This window comes from Symphalangus syndactylus, chromosome 24 (genome assembly GCF_028878055.3).
Source record: "Symphalangus syndactylus isolate Jambi chromosome 24, NHGRI_mSymSyn1-v2.1_pri, whole genome shotgun sequence".
Taxonomy (NCBI): Eukaryota; Metazoa; Chordata; class Mammalia; order Primates; family Hylobatidae; genus Symphalangus; species Symphalangus syndactylus.
The window spans coordinates 60,831,758-60,850,724 of record NC_072446.2 but is presented as its reverse complement, the minus strand read 5'-3'; the positions used below and the strand labels follow the sequence as shown (position 1 = coordinate 60,850,724).

At 36.4% G+C, this 18,967-nt stretch overlaps 1 protein-coding gene across 7 annotated transcripts in view; it reads left to right on the top strand.

Annotated features, from left to right (window-relative positions):
* Window positions 1–18,967, top strand: part of MACROD2 (mono-ADP ribosylhydrolase 2) — a 2,104,525-nt gene that overhangs the window by 1,250,271 nt on the left and 835,287 nt on the right. For all 7 annotated transcript variants that reach the window (XM_055265233.2, XM_055265231.2, XM_055265236.2 and 4 more), the window contains exon 6: window positions 6,418–6,539. In XM_055265233.2, the coding sequence (XP_055121208.2) occupies window positions 6,418–6,539 (122 nt within the window). The remainder of the gene's footprint in view (window positions 1–6,417; window positions 6,540–18,967) is intronic.

The window sequence follows — 18,967 nt, the reverse complement described above, 5'->3', positions numbered from 1 at the left end:
GTGCCAATCATTTCTATCTAGGGGCTACAATTACATTCATTATTCCCAAATTAGATTGTGTTTACAATCAATACTAATCTCATATTTCAATCTTTGGCTACCTCAGATTTTTATTAAATTAGCAGTTGACTGATTGAGATAATAGGTCTGAGAACTCCATACTGCTAATAGTTTTAATCATCTCAGCCTTTTCTCTGATTTCTTATTTATCTGCCACCTGACTTTGTACTTGGGGCTCACCAAAATAAAGCGCCAGCTGTCTGAGGAGTCCTGCATTATAGCTGTTTTAAGATATGTTCAACATTTTTTTTACTGCTCTTCCCATCAAGAGGTGAGGTCTAGGTCCCTCTACTTGAAAAAATGTGAGATCTTTGCGACAGTGGCAACCAATAGAATATTGTGGTAGTGATGCTGTGTGACTCCCAAGGCTCTGTTATAAAAGGCAACATGGCGTCCACCTGCTGGTACACTTGCTCTTAGAGCCCTGAGTTATCATTTAAGTTATCCAACTGCTCTGAGGCTGCTGCGCAGTGAGGAAACCCAAACTAGCCCACATGGAGAGTCCTTGAGACCACATGAAGAGAGAAAGATATCAGTCAGCCTTTGCCTCCCACGGTCCTCCACTGCTCCAGTGCCAGCCACCAGTTGACTACAACCAAATGAGAGACCCTAAGCCAAACCCCCAGCCAAGCCATTGCAGAAGGTCTGACCCACAGAAGCCAAAAGAAATAATAGAATGGTGGTCCCTGTGTTAAACCACCACGTTTTGTGGTAATTTGTTGCATATTGCAACAAATCTAACCACAAAGCTAACCAGAATTTGCATGTATACAAGCATGAGGCTAAAGTAATGAGATTCATGACAAACATGCCAACATGTATACATACAAATGTATGCCATTCATTTCTTTCAATAAGCAGTCACCTTGAGAGGAACTTACTCCTAATCATATTGTCACTGTGATGTTGTCATTGTGATGCTGTCATTATCTCCCCACATTGATCTCTGACTTTGGACACATTATTCTGTCTCTCTGGGTTCCTTGAAAAGTAGGCGTAGATTAAATTTTTACATAGTCTTTTTTTAATCTCTAAAAATTCTTGACAATTATTCAAAATTCTTTGGTTGTTGAGATAACCAAAGGAGGAGATAACCAAAGGAGGAGCGTAAGAAGTATGCTCTGGCCGGGTGCAGTGGCTCACACCTTTAATCCCAACACTTTGGGACGCTAAGGCGGGTAGATCACTTGAGGTCAGCAGTTCGAGACCAGCTTGGCCAACATGGTAAAACCCTGTTTCTACTAAAAATATAAATATTAGCTTGGCGTGGTGGTGCATGCCTGTAATCCCAGCTACTGGAGAGGCTGAGGCAGGAGAATTGCTTGAATCCAGGAAGCAGAGGTTGCAGTGAGCCAAGATTGCACCACTGCACTGCAGCCTGGGCAATAGAGCGAGACTTTGTCTTAAAAAAAAAAAAAAAAAAGTATGCTCCTATCCTATGTTACCACTTTAAGGGATGTCACACTCAGTTTACATATTAAAATTATGGTAAAACTTTAATGGTAGATGCTATCCATGTAGGAAAAAAAACGCCCTCTTGTTCATCATTTAAACCCTATATTTATCTGAAAATAATTTTTAATATAAAGAAAGTATTGAGGCTAGGAAAATAAAAGAAAGATATACCTAGGGGAGTCGTTCTGTTAAATTGCTTGAAATTATATCTATCTTTTTCTTTAAGAGTATTTTTATATGTGTAATGATATAAGCTCATCTTCGGAAAGCACATTAATCATCTTTAAATGTTATAAGGATAGGGTAAGTGGGATTCCAGAATATGGATTAATAAATCATATGCTCTTTGTTTAAATGTTTTATTTAATTTTTGAATAGCTAATGTATTCACTTAACTTGAACATCAAAAAATAAAAGCAGTGAAAAGTTTGCTCCCCATATTCCCTCCCCCATCTTTATAGTTTCTGTCACTCCTCTAGTAGGTAACCACTGTTATTAGCTGCTAGTTTATCCTTCCAGGATGTTTTATGCATGTAGCTACAACAAACCCGTATTCTTCCCTACATCGGTAGAGGAATTTTTTTTTTTAACACTAATGGTAGTGTGGTTTTCTGAATTTTATTTTTACGTTGTAATGTGTCTTGGGTATCTTTCCGTATGCATACATGAAGGCCTTCTTTGTCTATTTTACAGAAGCATAGCATTTCATAGTATAAATGAACCATCGTTTTACTAACATTGTTTACTCTGTCCTCTGTTGTTGGACATTTAGCTGTTTCCCATCTTGCCTTATTATATACAATGTTTCAGGGAATGACCTGTGTAAATACTATTCTGCATATGGAAAAGCGTATTATCTTTAGGATATATTCCTAGGAATAGAACTGCTGGATCAAAAGGAGTCTACATTTGTAATTTTGTTAGATATGATTAAATCATTTTCTCTAGAGATAGTGCCAATTTGCACTTCACTGTATAATTGTGTTTGAGAAACGTGAACCATGATTGATGCTCATTTATCTGGACAAAAATGAATTAGACTTCTTAGAATCTTTAGCTCAGTTCCTGATAGACATGTACAGAAGGAAATGCACTTGAGAGCTGCAAAAAAAAATGTTATTCTGATTTATTCCTTCTTTTGACTTTGAGTAATGAAGGCCAAAGAGGAGAGTGACTTGCACAAGGTCACATAGCTGATTAGTGACAGATCTGGGACTTATAACCTGTAGTCAGATCTTAGGATTGGTGTTCTTTCCACATGAGTAAAGAGATGATAACTTTCTGTCATTCCTGCCTGTGTGCTGAGGATTCCTTGTATATTGCTGCTGTTGATGATGACATTTACCATTTCTTGAGCCTTCCATGTATTAGACTTTGAATTTAATGCCTCTATTTACGTTATCTTATTTATACCAAAGGATTCAAAACCCATGTGCAAGATAAGGCATTGTCTATAGACTTTGCATCCATGTATATTACATATATATGTCCACTATGAAGATGCTACTGTGTTTAATAAAACATAAATCAATATAAATCAGCATTAAAATTATAATAGCTGTTTGTCTCTAACGTGTTCTGAATGGATTTTGAAACTATTATTGTTAAAAATTAGTCATGATATTTTGATATTAAAAAGAATTCTTATAGTCAAAAGCCTGTGAGCTGCTTAACCATGTTTAAGATCACATTTAACTGCCCAGATACCATTCTATTTTTCATCCGTCTCCATTATAAGGTTAGACTTTAATAATGCTACACAACACAGAAGAGACCACAGAGATAATCTAAGCAGGAGATTTATTTTACAGGTAAGGAAAAAGGCAAGGACCACTGAAATGATGGGTTTATCTAAGGCACTTGATGATTAAGCGCCTGGGGCTGGAATTCAAAGACAGGCCTCCTGACTGAATTTTCTAACAGAAAACAAGAAACTCAGTGTGGAGTAGTTACTCATAAGTACTACGGACAATTAAAATAATGAAGGAGATTTCCTGTCTAGCCTGATATTGATTCACCTCCAGCTTTGTGGATCTGAGAGGTCATCATGTTGGTCGATAATAACATTCGATCTTGGATGCTATAAATTTAATATAGAGCATAAATACAAAGATCGATATTTTAATGCTGAGGAGGCTCATTTATGGGCTGTTTATCCTCAGACCTTTAAGTAAAATGGAGAACTAAAGAAATGCAAGGAATAATTTTTCATAAATTTCATTTAAGTTTTATAGACGATGATGACTAAAGGAAAGCAAAGGAAAAGTTTATGATGTCACTATTTCCTACACTTACGGGCTTTTCTCTCCTTCTCTTTCTCTTTCTCTCCCTCTTTCCCTCCCTCCCTTCTCCCTCCCTCTTTCCCTTCCTCCCTCGCCCCCGTTAATATCTCTAAGCTTTCTCTTTACTTTGCTCAGTGTCTTTTATGACTCCAGATAAGAGGCACTTATTCTTGATCTTCTCCATCCACAAAATCAGAGAACCATGGTCATGTCCCACTGTTCTTTCATGTATTAAGTGTTTGATGTTTAGAAGCAGTGGGGAAGGGGCTAAAAAGCATAGACTTTGTCTTCAACAACGGGAACAAGATTGCCAAAATGGCCCTGGAACAACATTCCCCAAAGGTGAAATTGTGGAAATCTAGTCCTATAAGGTGTTCTTCAAAGCACGGGTTTCAATCGTCAACTGTATTTAGGAAACAGAGCATTTTATATTCTCCTGGAGACATGCAACTCCTTATGGCATTTTAAATGCCCACTGAAGTCTTGCAGTAAGGTAACTGGTGTGATATAATTTCACCTGTTTTTTTTTTTTTTTTTCAAATTTATTTGACCTTTAAACCCATATACCGAAGCCATTTGGGGAAATGCTGCTTTATAGAATTGTGTGTTATTCCGGTTCAATTTTTCTGTCATTTGTATCCATTAGAAAACTTAGAATATTATAGTTGGGTATAAATAACAAGTAGCCACAAGAGGGGAAATAAAGTAAGGCTAAGCACCATCTCCTTCCTTTATGGATTCTAACATTCATTAAAGAAACTAAAGTACAATATTCGTATAAATATTTACTATGGTACAGGACTTGTGTGGCTTGAATTTATGCAACCCTTGCTTGTTACTTTTATTACAAAAAAAATGATATCACTGTGTGCTATTTTTTTTCCTGAGTACACCTCAAGCCCCTTTATCCTTCACTTCTATATTATAGTGGTTCTCACTTTAAAAGTAAGTTTACCTGTGAAACAACATCTGCGTGAACTTATTAGTGAAGTTTTGTATGCCTCCTTTGATCACATGAGATGAGCCCCTCTTTAATATCGGCTGACAAGGGTTTAAATACTGTTTCAGGATTAATCATGGAAACCAATGCTTTAGCTCTTTTCTCAAACATCAAATAGCAGTATCAACATTTAGCGGGCAGCCACCAGAGATTTTTCTTTTCTTTTTTCCTTCTTCCTTTTTTTTTTTTTTTTTTTTGAGATGGAGTCTCACTCTGTCGCCAGGCTGGAGTGCAGTGGCGCAATCTTGGCTCACTGCAAGCTCCAACTCCCTGGTTCAAGTGATTCTCCTGTCTCAGTCTCCCGAGTAGCTGGGACTATAGGCACGCACCACCACGCCTGGCTAATTTTTGTATTTTTAGTAGAGATGGGATTTCATCATGTTGGCCAGGATGGTCTCGATCTCCTAACCTCATGATCTGCCCACCTCAGCCTCCCAAAGTGCTGGGATTACTGGCGTGGTCCACCGCACCTGGCGAGATTTTTCTTTTAGTGACTTATTTGCTGCTATTCAAATGCCATATGCACTTTTTAAACTGTACGATATTCTTATTTTTGTATACTCTTATTCTTCTGTCATTCTTGTTGGAATTGAGTGGTACTGATGAGTCAACACAAATAATTCCAATTACATTAGACTGAATTTGTCTTTGTGATGAAAGTTGATTAGTTGCTATGATTTACACCAATGAAAGGGACTAATAATTCAATTCACAGATAAGACCAGGAAGCAAGAGTTACAAGGCATTTTTAAGTAAATTTGATTAAAATGTGGGGTTTTTCTTCACTCTTTCTTAAAAAGAGGACAGTCCCTTTTCACTACGTTCCTAAAGTTAAAAGTTTATGTGTGTGTAGAGATTAAAAGAATAGCATAATGGCTTATTGTGTATATCAAAATATCAAATTTTGTGTTTTTCAACATAAATAGGAGTTGAACGGTATAGATTGCATTAAAATGTTTGAATGTTTTAATAATACAGTAAAATAGATAATTAACTATTAACCTATTAAGATAGGTATGAACTATTAGCATACCTTATGTAGGTGAGGATTGGTGGGTTATACTTCAAAATTGGCAGGAATGTTTTGCAATTATTCTTCTTAAGGTTATTACTGATTATTAAAAATTCCCTTGGTATTTTTTTTTTCAGAAACTTGCTCTTCTTTATTGTGTACAATGCCTGAAAATTGTCTTACAAGTAAGCTAGGCTAGCACTGGCCCTTCCTTCCCATGCCAATCCAGATGTTCCTTTTGCAGGCAATTACTCCTCAGTTTATTTCCCCAGTTTATTTCTCACCAGGGATTTGTCTTTTTCCAGGGAGCCAATTATGCACGTCTTAGACTATAATCTGTGTCACTTGAATCTGACCAAAAACTATGAAACAATTCACTAGTTGGGGATTCCTTTTCACAATTATCATTTTCCTGGGAAATTGCCTACTTTAGGAGGTTGTGCTTCTTAAGATCTTCTACCAGGGAAATATTTGCATCGCCAGCGTATTGCTCAGCTTGCTTGTCTCCAGGCTCTAACACAAATACCTAAAATAAATAAAGTATTAATTATGTAAAAAAGTGAAAAATACCTTGCTTATCCTCTTTTTCCTTCCTTTTGTATTTACAGATGTCATCCATACTGTAGGGCCAATAGCCAGAGGCCATATTAATGGTTCCCACAAGGAAGACCTTGCAAATTGCTATAAATCATCTCTGAAGCTGGTGAAAGAAAATAACATCCGATCAGTTGTAAGTAATTTTATGTTTTTTATTCCTCATTCTTTTTCAGCTTTTATGCTTTAGTAATCTGTCTCGTCTAAAAAGAAGTAGGAAACCATTTCCAAACTTTGGAGAACTAAGTTTAAGGATCTTAGTAGCCGATTTGGTTATCATGACTCTAATCTTTGGTGTGCTATAAATATTTGCTAAATTTTTCATGATGTTGCAGAATTTAAAACTATAAAACCTCAGAACTGGATTTATCTTATCTACTTTTTCCTCTTCATTTTGCCACTTACTTTCCTTTGGAGAAAGTAAATATTATGGTAGTGGCCAGCAGATTTAAAGAAGGAAAATAGCAAGTGCTGAGTTTGTTATAATAGTGTGCATTTAATATATATTGGTTGTATGCTTGTGCATTCTGGAGCTATGTTTAATCTCTGTCTACATGCATGAATGTGTGCATGCATTCTCATGCTAGCATCAGACATGATTTATTTGCAGGAAATTACTCTGCGTATGTATTTTAACCTGAATGTTGTTATTCTTTTAGATTTATTTTACTCTTATTAAACTAATATTGTGTAGGTGGTAGCTGGGTATACCATAGCTCTTCTAAGTTTTATCAGAAGACAAAAGGGAGTTCAGAAAATGTGGATCTAATCTATTTCCTTACCAGTAGGCTGACATGAAAGGAATTCTCTTCTAGCTGGATTTGGAGTATTTACTCACCTGCTTTTCTTTTGCAACATGTTCTACCTTTATTACATCTCAATTACACCAAGAAAATCAAACTATAGAAAAACACACTGCAAATATCTAATCATCAATTAATTTGGCTGGAATCCCTTGGTTGTTCCTCCTCCCCCATACAGATTATAGCCTTGCTGAAATTTTCGGGCAGAAAAAAATGGTTAAATGCTTGATTTCATAGCAGACAATAGATCAGCATGGCTTGATAGTTCACAGAAGTAGTGATTTTATTATTTGCATGAAGAAATTTTGAGAAGCAGATACATTTAGGTAACCCTGGATGGTTGCTATACTTTTTGTGCATGATTGTAATTATGAAGTGCATTTTTCAATGCAGCATTGGTGATTCTGCTTGAAATAAGGAAACTTTTCATGACCTAATTATATAGCCCTTTTTAATCTTTGGATAATTATTAACAGAGCTGGATATTTTATTTCTGTCTTTGATTTTCTAAAATTTTGTTTGCGAATGGCTCAATACGTAAGATCCTATTCTTTCTTAGAGGTGAAAGCTGAAGTTCAAAGAGAATGGAGCAAAGTATACCCCAAGACCGGTTGGTTAATTTTGTTCTCTATAGGAAAATAAGAAAAATCAAAACAGGTATGCACATTTAGGGAATAATTAAAATTTTGTCAATATGGCTTATTGATTTAAAAAAGCAAAAGGCTGAAGTGCTTGGAAAATGGATATGTAGGGAAGTTTCCAACTTGAGAAATATGGATTTTGAGGCCTGAAGAGAATTTGCTAGTGGAATCACTGGCATCTCTAATGACTTGTTTTTAAAAGCCAAGGAAAAGTAAGAAGTAAGAAGTTTGTTAGAAACAGTGTAAAAATAACATTCAACCTTTTAATAGAGAAAGGAATCTCTAACTTGTAATTATCTTAAAACAATCATGTTACTCTATTTGCTACCATTAGATAAGCAATGGAAGAATTATGGACTAAGTTAACTTTTTAACAAATGGCATGCATATGGGCTCATATAATGCTCTTGTAATACTCTAGTCATTCTTTGACAGGAATTAGATCTACCTTAACATCTTTGATGATTATTTTGAAGGGCCAATTACATATTACTTGAATGAAATTAGCAGGTAAGGCTGAACCAAATTCATCCCAATATTAGTAAATAAAAATGGAGATAGAAAATACACAAAATGTGGGATGAAATGTCCAACGAAATTGATCATCATGTTTTGCGTGGTAGACTACAGTTGCCATCAAATGTCTTGTCTCTTTTACACATAAAAAAGAAAAATATTTTTCTTTTCTTTCTCCTTCCTTCCCTTCCTTCCTTTCTTCCTTTTCTTGGAGTAAATGGGGCTTCTTTATATGGTATGTCATGTTCTTGATCACCATTAAATAAATAATAATGCTAATCTCATCACATTCTGATTATGTAGAGGGAAATAGAAAACTTTCAGAAACATGATTATGACTGGATACATGTTTTATAGTATAGGCTTGTATTTTGTCAACTTATCACAACAGATGGTAGACATGGTTGATATAAAAAGCCTGGTTATTAGGATGAAAAATAAACTTAACTTGAACTCATTTATATACATGTCAAAGATAATTTCTCATAAATCCTTTCATCAGAGTGGCTTAGTGTTTGCTTTGCCACTTATTACTGTGTGACTGTGGACAAGTAACGTCAACATTTTGTAGCCTCGGTTTGCACATATAAAGAATCAGTAAATTACTACTGTTATTGCAGACCTGTCCAACTCATGAGGCTGTTGTTGTAGGGATCAGTCGGGATAATGTGTATAAGATAATTGGAGGAATGGAATTCTTTTAAAAGTATTTGACAATGTTACTTCAAATATAAGATGTTTTCACACCTTATGATTTGGCAATTTAAGGAAATATCACTTATTTCTTTGATATCTATTCTGAACACCAGAACTCTAGACATTTACCATGTAATTTCTTGATGTTTTTAAGCAACAGGGAAATGTCCAGGAATAAATTAAATATTTGATAGGCACCACTTTTCTGCTAAGGTTAAAACAAAGGCTTTAGGATCACAGCACAGGGTCCAACATATATATTCTTATTCTTGTTTTACCAAAAGAATAGATTCTTCAAATATTTTTAATGGATATAAGACAAGTAGTATGATAATTTATTTAATAAATATGAATAAGACCTACTGTGTACCCTGACATTATCAGGTATCTTCAATGACAAAGAGAGGATCTAATGGTTGTTTTCTAACAAAATGTGCCTCCATCTTATGACCACCTAGAAAAATAAATGGACAAGATCATCATGTCCACCATATGATTTGAGAATACTCTGTAGTTCTCTCATCACTTTTAAATATCTTCCCAGAGATGCATGAAATTCCATAATTAATGAGTAATTTAGGATGTTAAGGCATTGTTCTTTCTCTGCAAATTTCCTTTAAAATGCAGATATGCATGAGATCAGTAGATAATTTTCTAATACCTTAATATGAAGAAATTTATCAAATTACTTTTCATGTTGACAGCATAAATTAGAGTATGATAAAAGTACTGAGCACCTTAGCCTGGGGGAGGAGAATTGGAGAAAGGTCTGAAAGCAGATGGAGAAAAGCAGAAAAAAGAGTAGGATATAAATAAATTTCACCTGCCTCTCAGTTTTGCTAAGAGGAGATCATTCTTGAATAGTAGAGAGGGAAATGTTATAGTCATACATAATTATTTAGAAATAAGATACTGATTTTGGTGTAAGATATGTTGTGGATAAAAATTTTTACTATGAAAAAGTACTATAGATTTTATTAACTTAGGGGAAAAAATTCATTACATTTCTCTTCTCCATACATTCTTTGTAACAGCTGTTTTTTCATACCTATCCACATTTGCTTTACGTGGTAAAGGAAAAAAATAAATTAATCAACAAATCTAATGGCTCATTTTACAATGGCATTTCTCTTTTATGAATGATAATTTAGTGCTTAATATCAGGAAATATTTAAATGTAAGATTTTAATCCTGATTCTCCTTCTAATCTTAACATAAATCATTTCAGTCGAAAAAATATGTCCTGAATGGTATTGCCTAGGTTTTCTTCTAGGGTTTTTATGGCTTTAGGTCTAACCTGTAAGTCTTTAATCTATCTTGAATTAATTTTTGTATAAGGTGTAAGGAAGGGATCCAGTTTCAGCTTTCTACATATGGCTAGCCAGTTTTGCCAGCACCATTTATTAAATAGGGAATCCTTTCCCCATTGCTTGTTTTTGTCAGGTTTGTCAAAGATCAGATGGTTGTAGATATGTGGCATTATTTCTGAGGGCTATGTTCTGTTCCATTGGTCTATATCTCTGTTGTGGTACCAGTACCATGCTGTTTTGGTTACTGTAGCCTTGTAGTATAGTTTGAAGTCAGGTAGCGTGATGCCTCCAGCTTTGTTCTTTTGGCTTAGGATTGACTTGGCAACGCAGGCTCTTTTTTGGTTCCATATGAACTTTAAAGTTTTTTCCAATTCTGTGAAGAAAGTCATTGGTAGCTTGATGGGGATGGCATTGAATCTATAAATTAGCTTGGGCAGTATGGCCATTTTCACAATATTAATTCTTCCTACCCATGAGCATGGAATGTTCTTCCATTTGTTTGTAACCTCTTTTATTTCATTGAGCAGTGGTTTGTAGTTCTCCTTGAAGAGGTCCTTCACATCCCTTGTAAGTTGGATTCCTAGGTATTTTATTCTCTTTGAAGCAATTGTGAATGGGAGTTCACTCATGATTTGGCTCTCTGCTTGTCTGTTATTGGTGTATAAGAATGCTTGTGATTTTTGCACATTGATTTTGTATCCTGAGACTTTGCTGCAGTTGCTTATCAGCTTAAGGAGATTTGGGGCTGAGACAATGGGGTTTTCTAGATATACAATCATGTCATCTGCAAACAGGGACAATTTGACTTCCTCTTTTCCTAGTTGAATGCTCTTTATTTCCTTCTCCTGCCTGATTGCCCTGGCCAGAACTTCCAACACTATGTTGAATAGGAGTGGTGAGAGAGGGCATCCTTGTCTTGTGCCAGTTTTCAAAGGGAATGCTTCCAGTTTTTGTCCATTCGGTATGATATTGGCTGTGGGTTTGTCATAGGTAGCTCTTTTATTTTGAGATACGTCCCATCAATACCTAATTTATTGAGAGTTTTTAGCATGAAGGGTTGTTGAATTTTGTCAAAGGCCTTTTCTGCATCTATTGAGATAATCGTGTGGTTTTTGTCATTGGTTCCATTTATATGCTGGATTACGTTTATTGATTTTCGTATGTTGAACCAGCCTTGCATCCCAGGGATGAAGCCCACTTGATCATGGTGGATAAGCTTTTTGATGTGCTGCTGGATTCAGTTTGCCAGTATTTTATTGAGGATTTTTGCATCAATATTCATCAAGGATATTGGTCTAAAATTCTCTTTTTTTTGTTGTGTCTCTGCCAGCCTTCAGTATCAGGATGATGCTGTCCTCATAAAATGAGTTAGGGAGGATTCCTTCTTTTTCTATTGATTGGAATAGTTTCAGAAGGAATGGTACCAGCTCCTCTTAGTACCCTGGTAGAATTCGGCTGTGAATCCATCTGGTCCTGGACTTTTTTCGGTCAGTAAGCTATTGATTATTGCCTCAATTTCAGAGCCTGTGATTGGTCTATTCAGAGATTCAACTTCTTCCTGGTTTAGTCTTGGGAGGGTGTATGTGTCGAGGAATTTATCCATTTCTTCTAGATTTTCTAGTTTATTTGCGTGGAGATGTTTATACTATTCTCTGATGGTAGTTTGTATTTCTGTGGGATCGGTGGTGATATCCCCTTTATCATTTTTTTATTGCGTCTATTTGATTCTTCTCTCTTTTCTTATTAGTCTTGCTAGCAGTCTATCAATTTTGTTGATCTTTTCAAAAAACCAGCTCCTGGATTCATTGATTTTTGAAGGGTTTTTTGTGTCTCTATTTCCTTCCGTTCTGTTCTGATCTTAGTTATTTCTTGCCTTCTGCTAGCTTTTGAATGTGTTTGCTCTTGCTTCTCTAGTTCTTTTAATTGTGATGTTAGGGTGTCAATTTTGGATCTTTCCTGCCTTCTCTTGTGGGCATTTAGTGCTATAAATTTCCCTCTACACACTGCTTTGAATGTGTCCCAGAGATTCTAGTATGTTGTGTCTTTGTTCTCGTTGGTTTCAAAGAACATCTTTATTTCTGCCTTCATTTCGTTATGTACCCAGTAGTCATTCAGGAGCAGGTTGTTCAGTTTCCATGTAGTTGAGAGGTTTTGAGTGAGTTTCTTAATCCTGAGTTCTAGTTTGATTGCACTGTGGTCTGAGAGACAGTTTGTTATAATTTCTGTTCTTTTCCATTTGCTGAGGAGAGCTTTACTTCCAACTATGTGGTCAATTTTGGAATAGGTGTGGTGTGGTGCTGAAAAGAATGTATATTCTGTTGATTTGGGGTGGAGAGTTCTGTAGATGTCTATTAGGTCCGCTTCGTGCAGAGCTGAGTTCAATTCCTGGATGTCCTTGTTAACTTTCTGTCTCGTTGATCTGTCTAATGTTGACAGTAGGGTGTTAAAGTCTCCGATTATTATTGTGTGGGAGTCTAATTCTCTTTGTAGGTCACTAAGGACTTGCTTTTTGAATCTGGGTGCTCCTGTATTGGGTGCATGTATATTTAGGATAGTTAGTTCTTCTTGTTGAATTGATCCCTTTACCATTATGTAATGGCCTTCTTTGTCTCTTTTGATGTTTGTTGCTTTAAAGTCCGTTTTATCCGAGACTAGGATTGCAAGGACTTCATGTCTAAAACACCAAAATCAGTGGCAACAAAAGCCAAAATTGACAAATGGGATCTAATTAAACTAAAGAGCTTCTGCACAGCAAAAGAAACCACCATCAGAGTGAACAGGCAACCTACAGAATGGGAGAAAATTTTTGCAACCTACTCATCTTACAAAGGGCTAATATCCAGAATCTACAATGAACTCAAACAAATTTACAAGAAAAAAACAACCCCATCAAAAAGTGGGCAAAGGACATGAACAGACACTTCTCAAAAGAATACATTTATGCAGCCAAAAAACACATGAAAAAATGCTCATTATCACTAGCCATCAGAGAAATGCAAATCAAAACCACAATGAGATACCATCTCACACCAGTTAAAATGGTGATCATTAAAAAAATCAGGAAACAACAGGTGCTGGAGAGGATGTGGAGAAATAGGTACACTTTTACACTGTTGGTGGGACTGTAAACTAGTTCAACCATTGTGGAAGTCAGTGTGGCGATTCCTCAGGGATCTAGAACTAGAAATACCATTTGACCCAGCCATCCCACTACTCCGTATATACCCAAAGGATTATAAATCATGCTGCTATAAAGACACATGCACACGTATGTTTACTGCAGCACTATTCACAATAGCAAAGACTTGGAACCAACCCAAATGTCCAACAATGATAGACTGGATTAAGAAAATGTGGCACATGTACACCATGGAATACTATGCAGCCATAAAAAATGATTAGTTCATGTCTTTTCTAGGGACAGCAAGGATAAAAAACAAACACCACATGTTCTCACTTATAGATGGGAATTGAACGATGAGAACACATGGACACAGGAAGGGGAACATCACATACCGGGGACAGTTGTGGGGTGGGGGGAGGGGGAGGGATAGCATTAGGAGATATACCTAATGCTAAACGATGAGTTAATGGATGCAGCACACCAACATGGCACATGGATACATATGTAACAAACTTGCACATTGTGCACATGTACCCTAAAACCTAAAGTATGATAATAATAATAATAATAATAAACTGGTTAATGTCTGACAGGGTCATAAATAGTAAATGTTGGGCTTATTTTTGAGAAAAATGTTTGTACTTTCACTAAAAAAAAAAAAGAATGAAAGAAAAAATATGACCAATCTTTCATGCCTCCTAGACCTAGTCTGTGCAAGTTTATTTCTTTCAAATATTATTCCTTATTCCAAATGTTAAAGTCAGTTATTTTTATTTAACCATGATTTACCCTTGGATCCAAAAATTTATTTTTATATATATTTATTTTTATATATATATATTCTTGACAGCCTTGAGATTGTTGATTGCAAGATAGGCAAAATTTAAGGCACTATGAAGAGGATAATTAGCAGTATAAACTGGAAATTGGAGTGGGAATAAAAGAAAACTTTAAAAGAAGATCAGGGAGCCTACAGATTTTCTCTGTAAAAGCTTGGGAAAGACAAAGGTATTATAGCTGTCAAAAAAGGAAAAAGACCCAGGTTGAATTCCAGAAGTCTAATTCATATGACCTGAGGAATGCATAGTCAGACCGATGAAATCAAGCATCTGAATTATGTTGATTTCTAGAGCAACAGTGTATCCTGAAACAATGAAAACTATACATATACATGATATCCTTGGGTATATATATCTAAAACATACTAACAGAAATTGTGTGTATTGGTGAAAATCTTGGTGAAATCTCAGGGGTGAGTGTAGGTGTGAAGACAAGAAAAATTTCTATTGAGCAAGAGCTGGAAAATGAAAATGCCTAATTTTGTATCCATTATGACCATGCACTGATGGAGTGGATGACATAGATATTTTCTTATATATCGTGCTGTCTTTATTCCTTTTGTTTGTGAGCACAGAAATATTTTGTAATGATTTTTATGTGTTTATCCTGACTTCTGTTTCCCTTCTTTTAACATCATATTCATTTTTAAAAAACTAATCCATGCCATACAAAAAGGATCACAGCAATTTCTTCTTCTAGCACCAGTTAAAAGGCATAGATTTATATTTGTCAATCATATTAGGTATTTGAGAAAACTGTTTTCACTGATGAAATACAATGCACCGTGTCTGACATTCTTTGAATGACAACATGTAATAGAGTAGATGTTTTATTTTGAAAAAATCATAATCTGCATATAAGCCAGATCTTACTTAGGTTAAAAATTATTTTCCCATGAAAATAAATAATAATCGACATAGGAATTTGGTGATTTTATGTGATTATGGGCAGACTAAAACTTGTATGTTTGTTTAAATGGTGTATGCTACCTGTGATTTCCACAAGCATCATGCTGGATGATTTTTTTGAATGAAAAAACATTGTAAATTTTTGTTGGTAGGAACCACCCAATTTCAATAGGGATCCCTCAGAGCTAACTGATGTTCCTTCCATGAGTCAGAGATCTTGAGAAGCAATAGCTTCCTGTGGGAAAGATGATGGGCCTACAACTTCAGTACTACCTCTAGGCATTGTGGCAATCAAGCAGTTTTGGAATTCTGCATTTAGTTGTTTCACTGTAGTGTAGGTTTTCATTTTAAGGCGTAGTCAAGTGAATCTTATTTTCTTATACAAGTTCCCTTCTGAGAGGGTTGCCATGGCAATGAGTTCTCAGCCTGAAATTCTTAAATGTTGGTTTTATTTCATTATCTGAGTTTCCATTACAGGCCACATCAATCAATGCAGTTCTCTATTCAAGAACACGTCTGCAGCCTTAAAAAGCTGACCCTTTCATTTGGTACCTCTGCTCCTCTGCCTAACTTGATGTCACCATTTCCCAGACAGCTCTTCATCTCCAAGAACCCTCTTCTACAGGGCTGTCAATTTGATCTTTTCCAGTTTCCTTTTAGGCAATATCTAGTCTTGGTTCTCACCTGTCTCATTTTCTCATTTTTAAAGGGTAATACCAAGTCTCTATATCTTCCCTGGTTGGGTTTCTTACAGCTGTGTGACTAACAATACTACTAATAAGTAACAAGAACAAAGGCACTTTTGCATTTGTGCATCACTCTACAGTTTACAGCAGTGCATTCCTATACATCATCTCATTTATTTTTCAAGTTCTCTAACTGCTGCCACTGTTACTTTGATTTAGCCAGTGTGGGAAAAAGCTAACTCAAGACTTTTCCTTTCTTCTTTTCCCCTACATTCACCTTTCATAAGATCTCCTCAGAGGGCACAGAGGTACACAGGTTATTGTTATTGGGAGTGACGAGTGACAGGACAGGCAGCAGAGGAGAGGAGGAGGGCGGGCATGGAATGATAGTAAATTCACAGGCTGTGCCTTGGAAACAGATGGTTATACAACCAAACCCACATTGACAGATCCTGCACAATTTGTGTCTTCTGGTGGCCACACCAGAGAGATGATTTGAGTTAGAGGGGTGAATGAGATCAATCATCGAGCCACGAAATACAGTAATAAGATAGCAAATGTTTCTGAACTCCCACTTGGTGCCCGGCACTGTTTTAGTCGTTGATTCTCAAAACAATCCTGAGTTAGAAAATGTGGTTTCTTCCATCTTAGAGATGAGGAATATGCACCAGAAGGAAACTGCCTTCCCTGTGGCTCAATTCCTCGTCCAAGGATATGAGCCAAAACCAAGGTGATGCATATTGCAATTCTGTTTCTCCACTAGCTAAGCATTATGTTGACGACTGTAACTCCATGCATTCTATGGGCTGTTACACTAACCTACCGTCTGTAGGTTGGACCTGTAACACTACTGGTCTTAGCTCAAGTGAATTAAGGTCTTACCTTAAACAAAAAGTTGAGGTGGGATTTAAACTGAGGTAGTCTAAATCTAGTGGCCTAAGCCACTGTGCAGTTCCTTTCTCCTTTCCTCCATTATGATGTGCCTTTTTTTGTCTAAACCAGTGGTTCTCAGTGGGTGTAGTACTGCCCTCTAGGGACCGTTTTGTGAGGGTGGTTTTGGGCAGTGACAACAACTAGGGAGTGCCACAAGCATTTTCTGGTCAGGGACAGGGATGTTGTGACATGTGGTCCGGCCAAGCCCACATGGTAAAACTGTCCTTCCTCCCACACACTGTTTTAACATTTTGCCAGACAGTCGTATAAGTGAAAACCTGTTTATAAATACCAAGATACATCAAAACAAAGCCTCTCTCTCTTTTTCACTGTATCCTGGACTATCATGAAAATTAAGGGAAGCTTGTACTTAGTTTGCTTAGAACTTTACCAAGAGTGCCTGAGAAAATTATGCTACAGATGGCCATGCCCCAGCAGCAGGAGAGTTTTTCACACCTGGTTGAGTCCACATTTAGAGATTTTTTTTTTGTAGTGATTCTACTTAGTGAAGCAAACATCTTCCTTCTTCATTGCGTGTTCTAGTGTAGTCATGCCCTTGTCTTTACATGTTGAAAATAGAATTTTACTATAAATACTTTCATTTTAAATCATTTTCATATCACACTTATGGCACTCTATTGATTTTTTTTTTTTCAAATTGATGTGTTGTTTTCATTTGGCTTCCCTTGGGAACAGACCCTGAGCCAAGGTGTTGTGTGCACGTGCTTTCTACAGGAGGCGATGACAGGGAACAGTGCAGAGGAGTAGGGATGTAAGGAAGGGAAGGAAAAGCAGCCAGGAGGAGTGGGAGTGTTATAAGTTGGCACTGTGGACAAGTGGGGCTCTGTCTTGCTGGGGAGCTCTCAGCAACCATGTAGAACATGCCTAGAAGTGGTCCCATCTGAGGGAGGAGAAAAGCTGGCCTATTTTTTTTTTTTTATCTTTCCCCCTTCATCAGCTGGCTGAGGACTGCTCCTGGGTCATTAACTTCCCAGCATTTCTTATCTGCTCCCTTGGGCAGGCAGAGGGAAAAACCTCAGGCAGAGAGTGACAGCAAGGGTATTTGCTAGAAGATGCTGTGGATGGGCATGTGCTAGAATGATGAGAACTGGGCAGATATGGGTGGGGCACTGACACCTGTTTCATGTGTGCTGATGAGTGTTAATATTGATAAATGTCATTTCTGCATAGCAAGGGGACTTTACAAATTTTTTGTTATAAAAAGGGTTTGCTGAGCCTGATAGAATTGAGAGCATTGGTTTAAGCTAAACAGAGTTTCTAACAGAGCAAAGCTACATTCAATATGCTAAACACAGATTGCTCAAAGATTTTTATTCTTAAGATTTGACATCCAAATTTTCTGCTTCTTTAAGCATAGTGTGATATAGATGTCATAAAAATGGTCATTGATGTGACTGGCCTTATATCCTATAGAATGCATGGACTTATGAAAGTGAATGTAATGCTTAGCTAGTAGAAAAACAATATCACATGTTGTGTCACCTTAGTTAAAGTTTTTTCAAGATCTCATAATCCTAAACTTTGATTCATCATGCAAATTGTGGAAGAGTTGGCCACCCAAGGTTGGATGCGTGTAAAGTTGTCCATCAGTCAGAAGACACATATTAGAGATGAGCAATTTAAGCAGTTTGCCTTTGATTTTATTCTAATATAAAGTTTCTTTCAAATTATGTGTTCTTTCAATGATTTGGGAAATATATTGTCATATATTTCCTTCAAAAATCTTACTTTAGGACTGTGATCAGTTCTTTTTGTAAGAGTATCTGAAACTTTTTGCTTCATTTCATCTACAATTTGAAAGAATTATTTTTAGTCACTTGTATATTCTGCAGATGTAAGTCTACTAGCAAGACCAAGAAAACTGTATTTAAAATGAACGTATAAAACATCTCAATTTGGCTGGATTTGTCAACATAATTATTTTCTGTTCTTTTATCAAGCTAGGGAACATTCTCAGGAAAATTATTATTGGTTTCTACAACAGTGTCTTCCAGAGGAAATACTGGCCTAGCACACTGTCAAAGAGAGTATATTACAGTGAAATTTGTATAGAAACAGTAAACAGATTTGCAATGCAAGCTTTAAT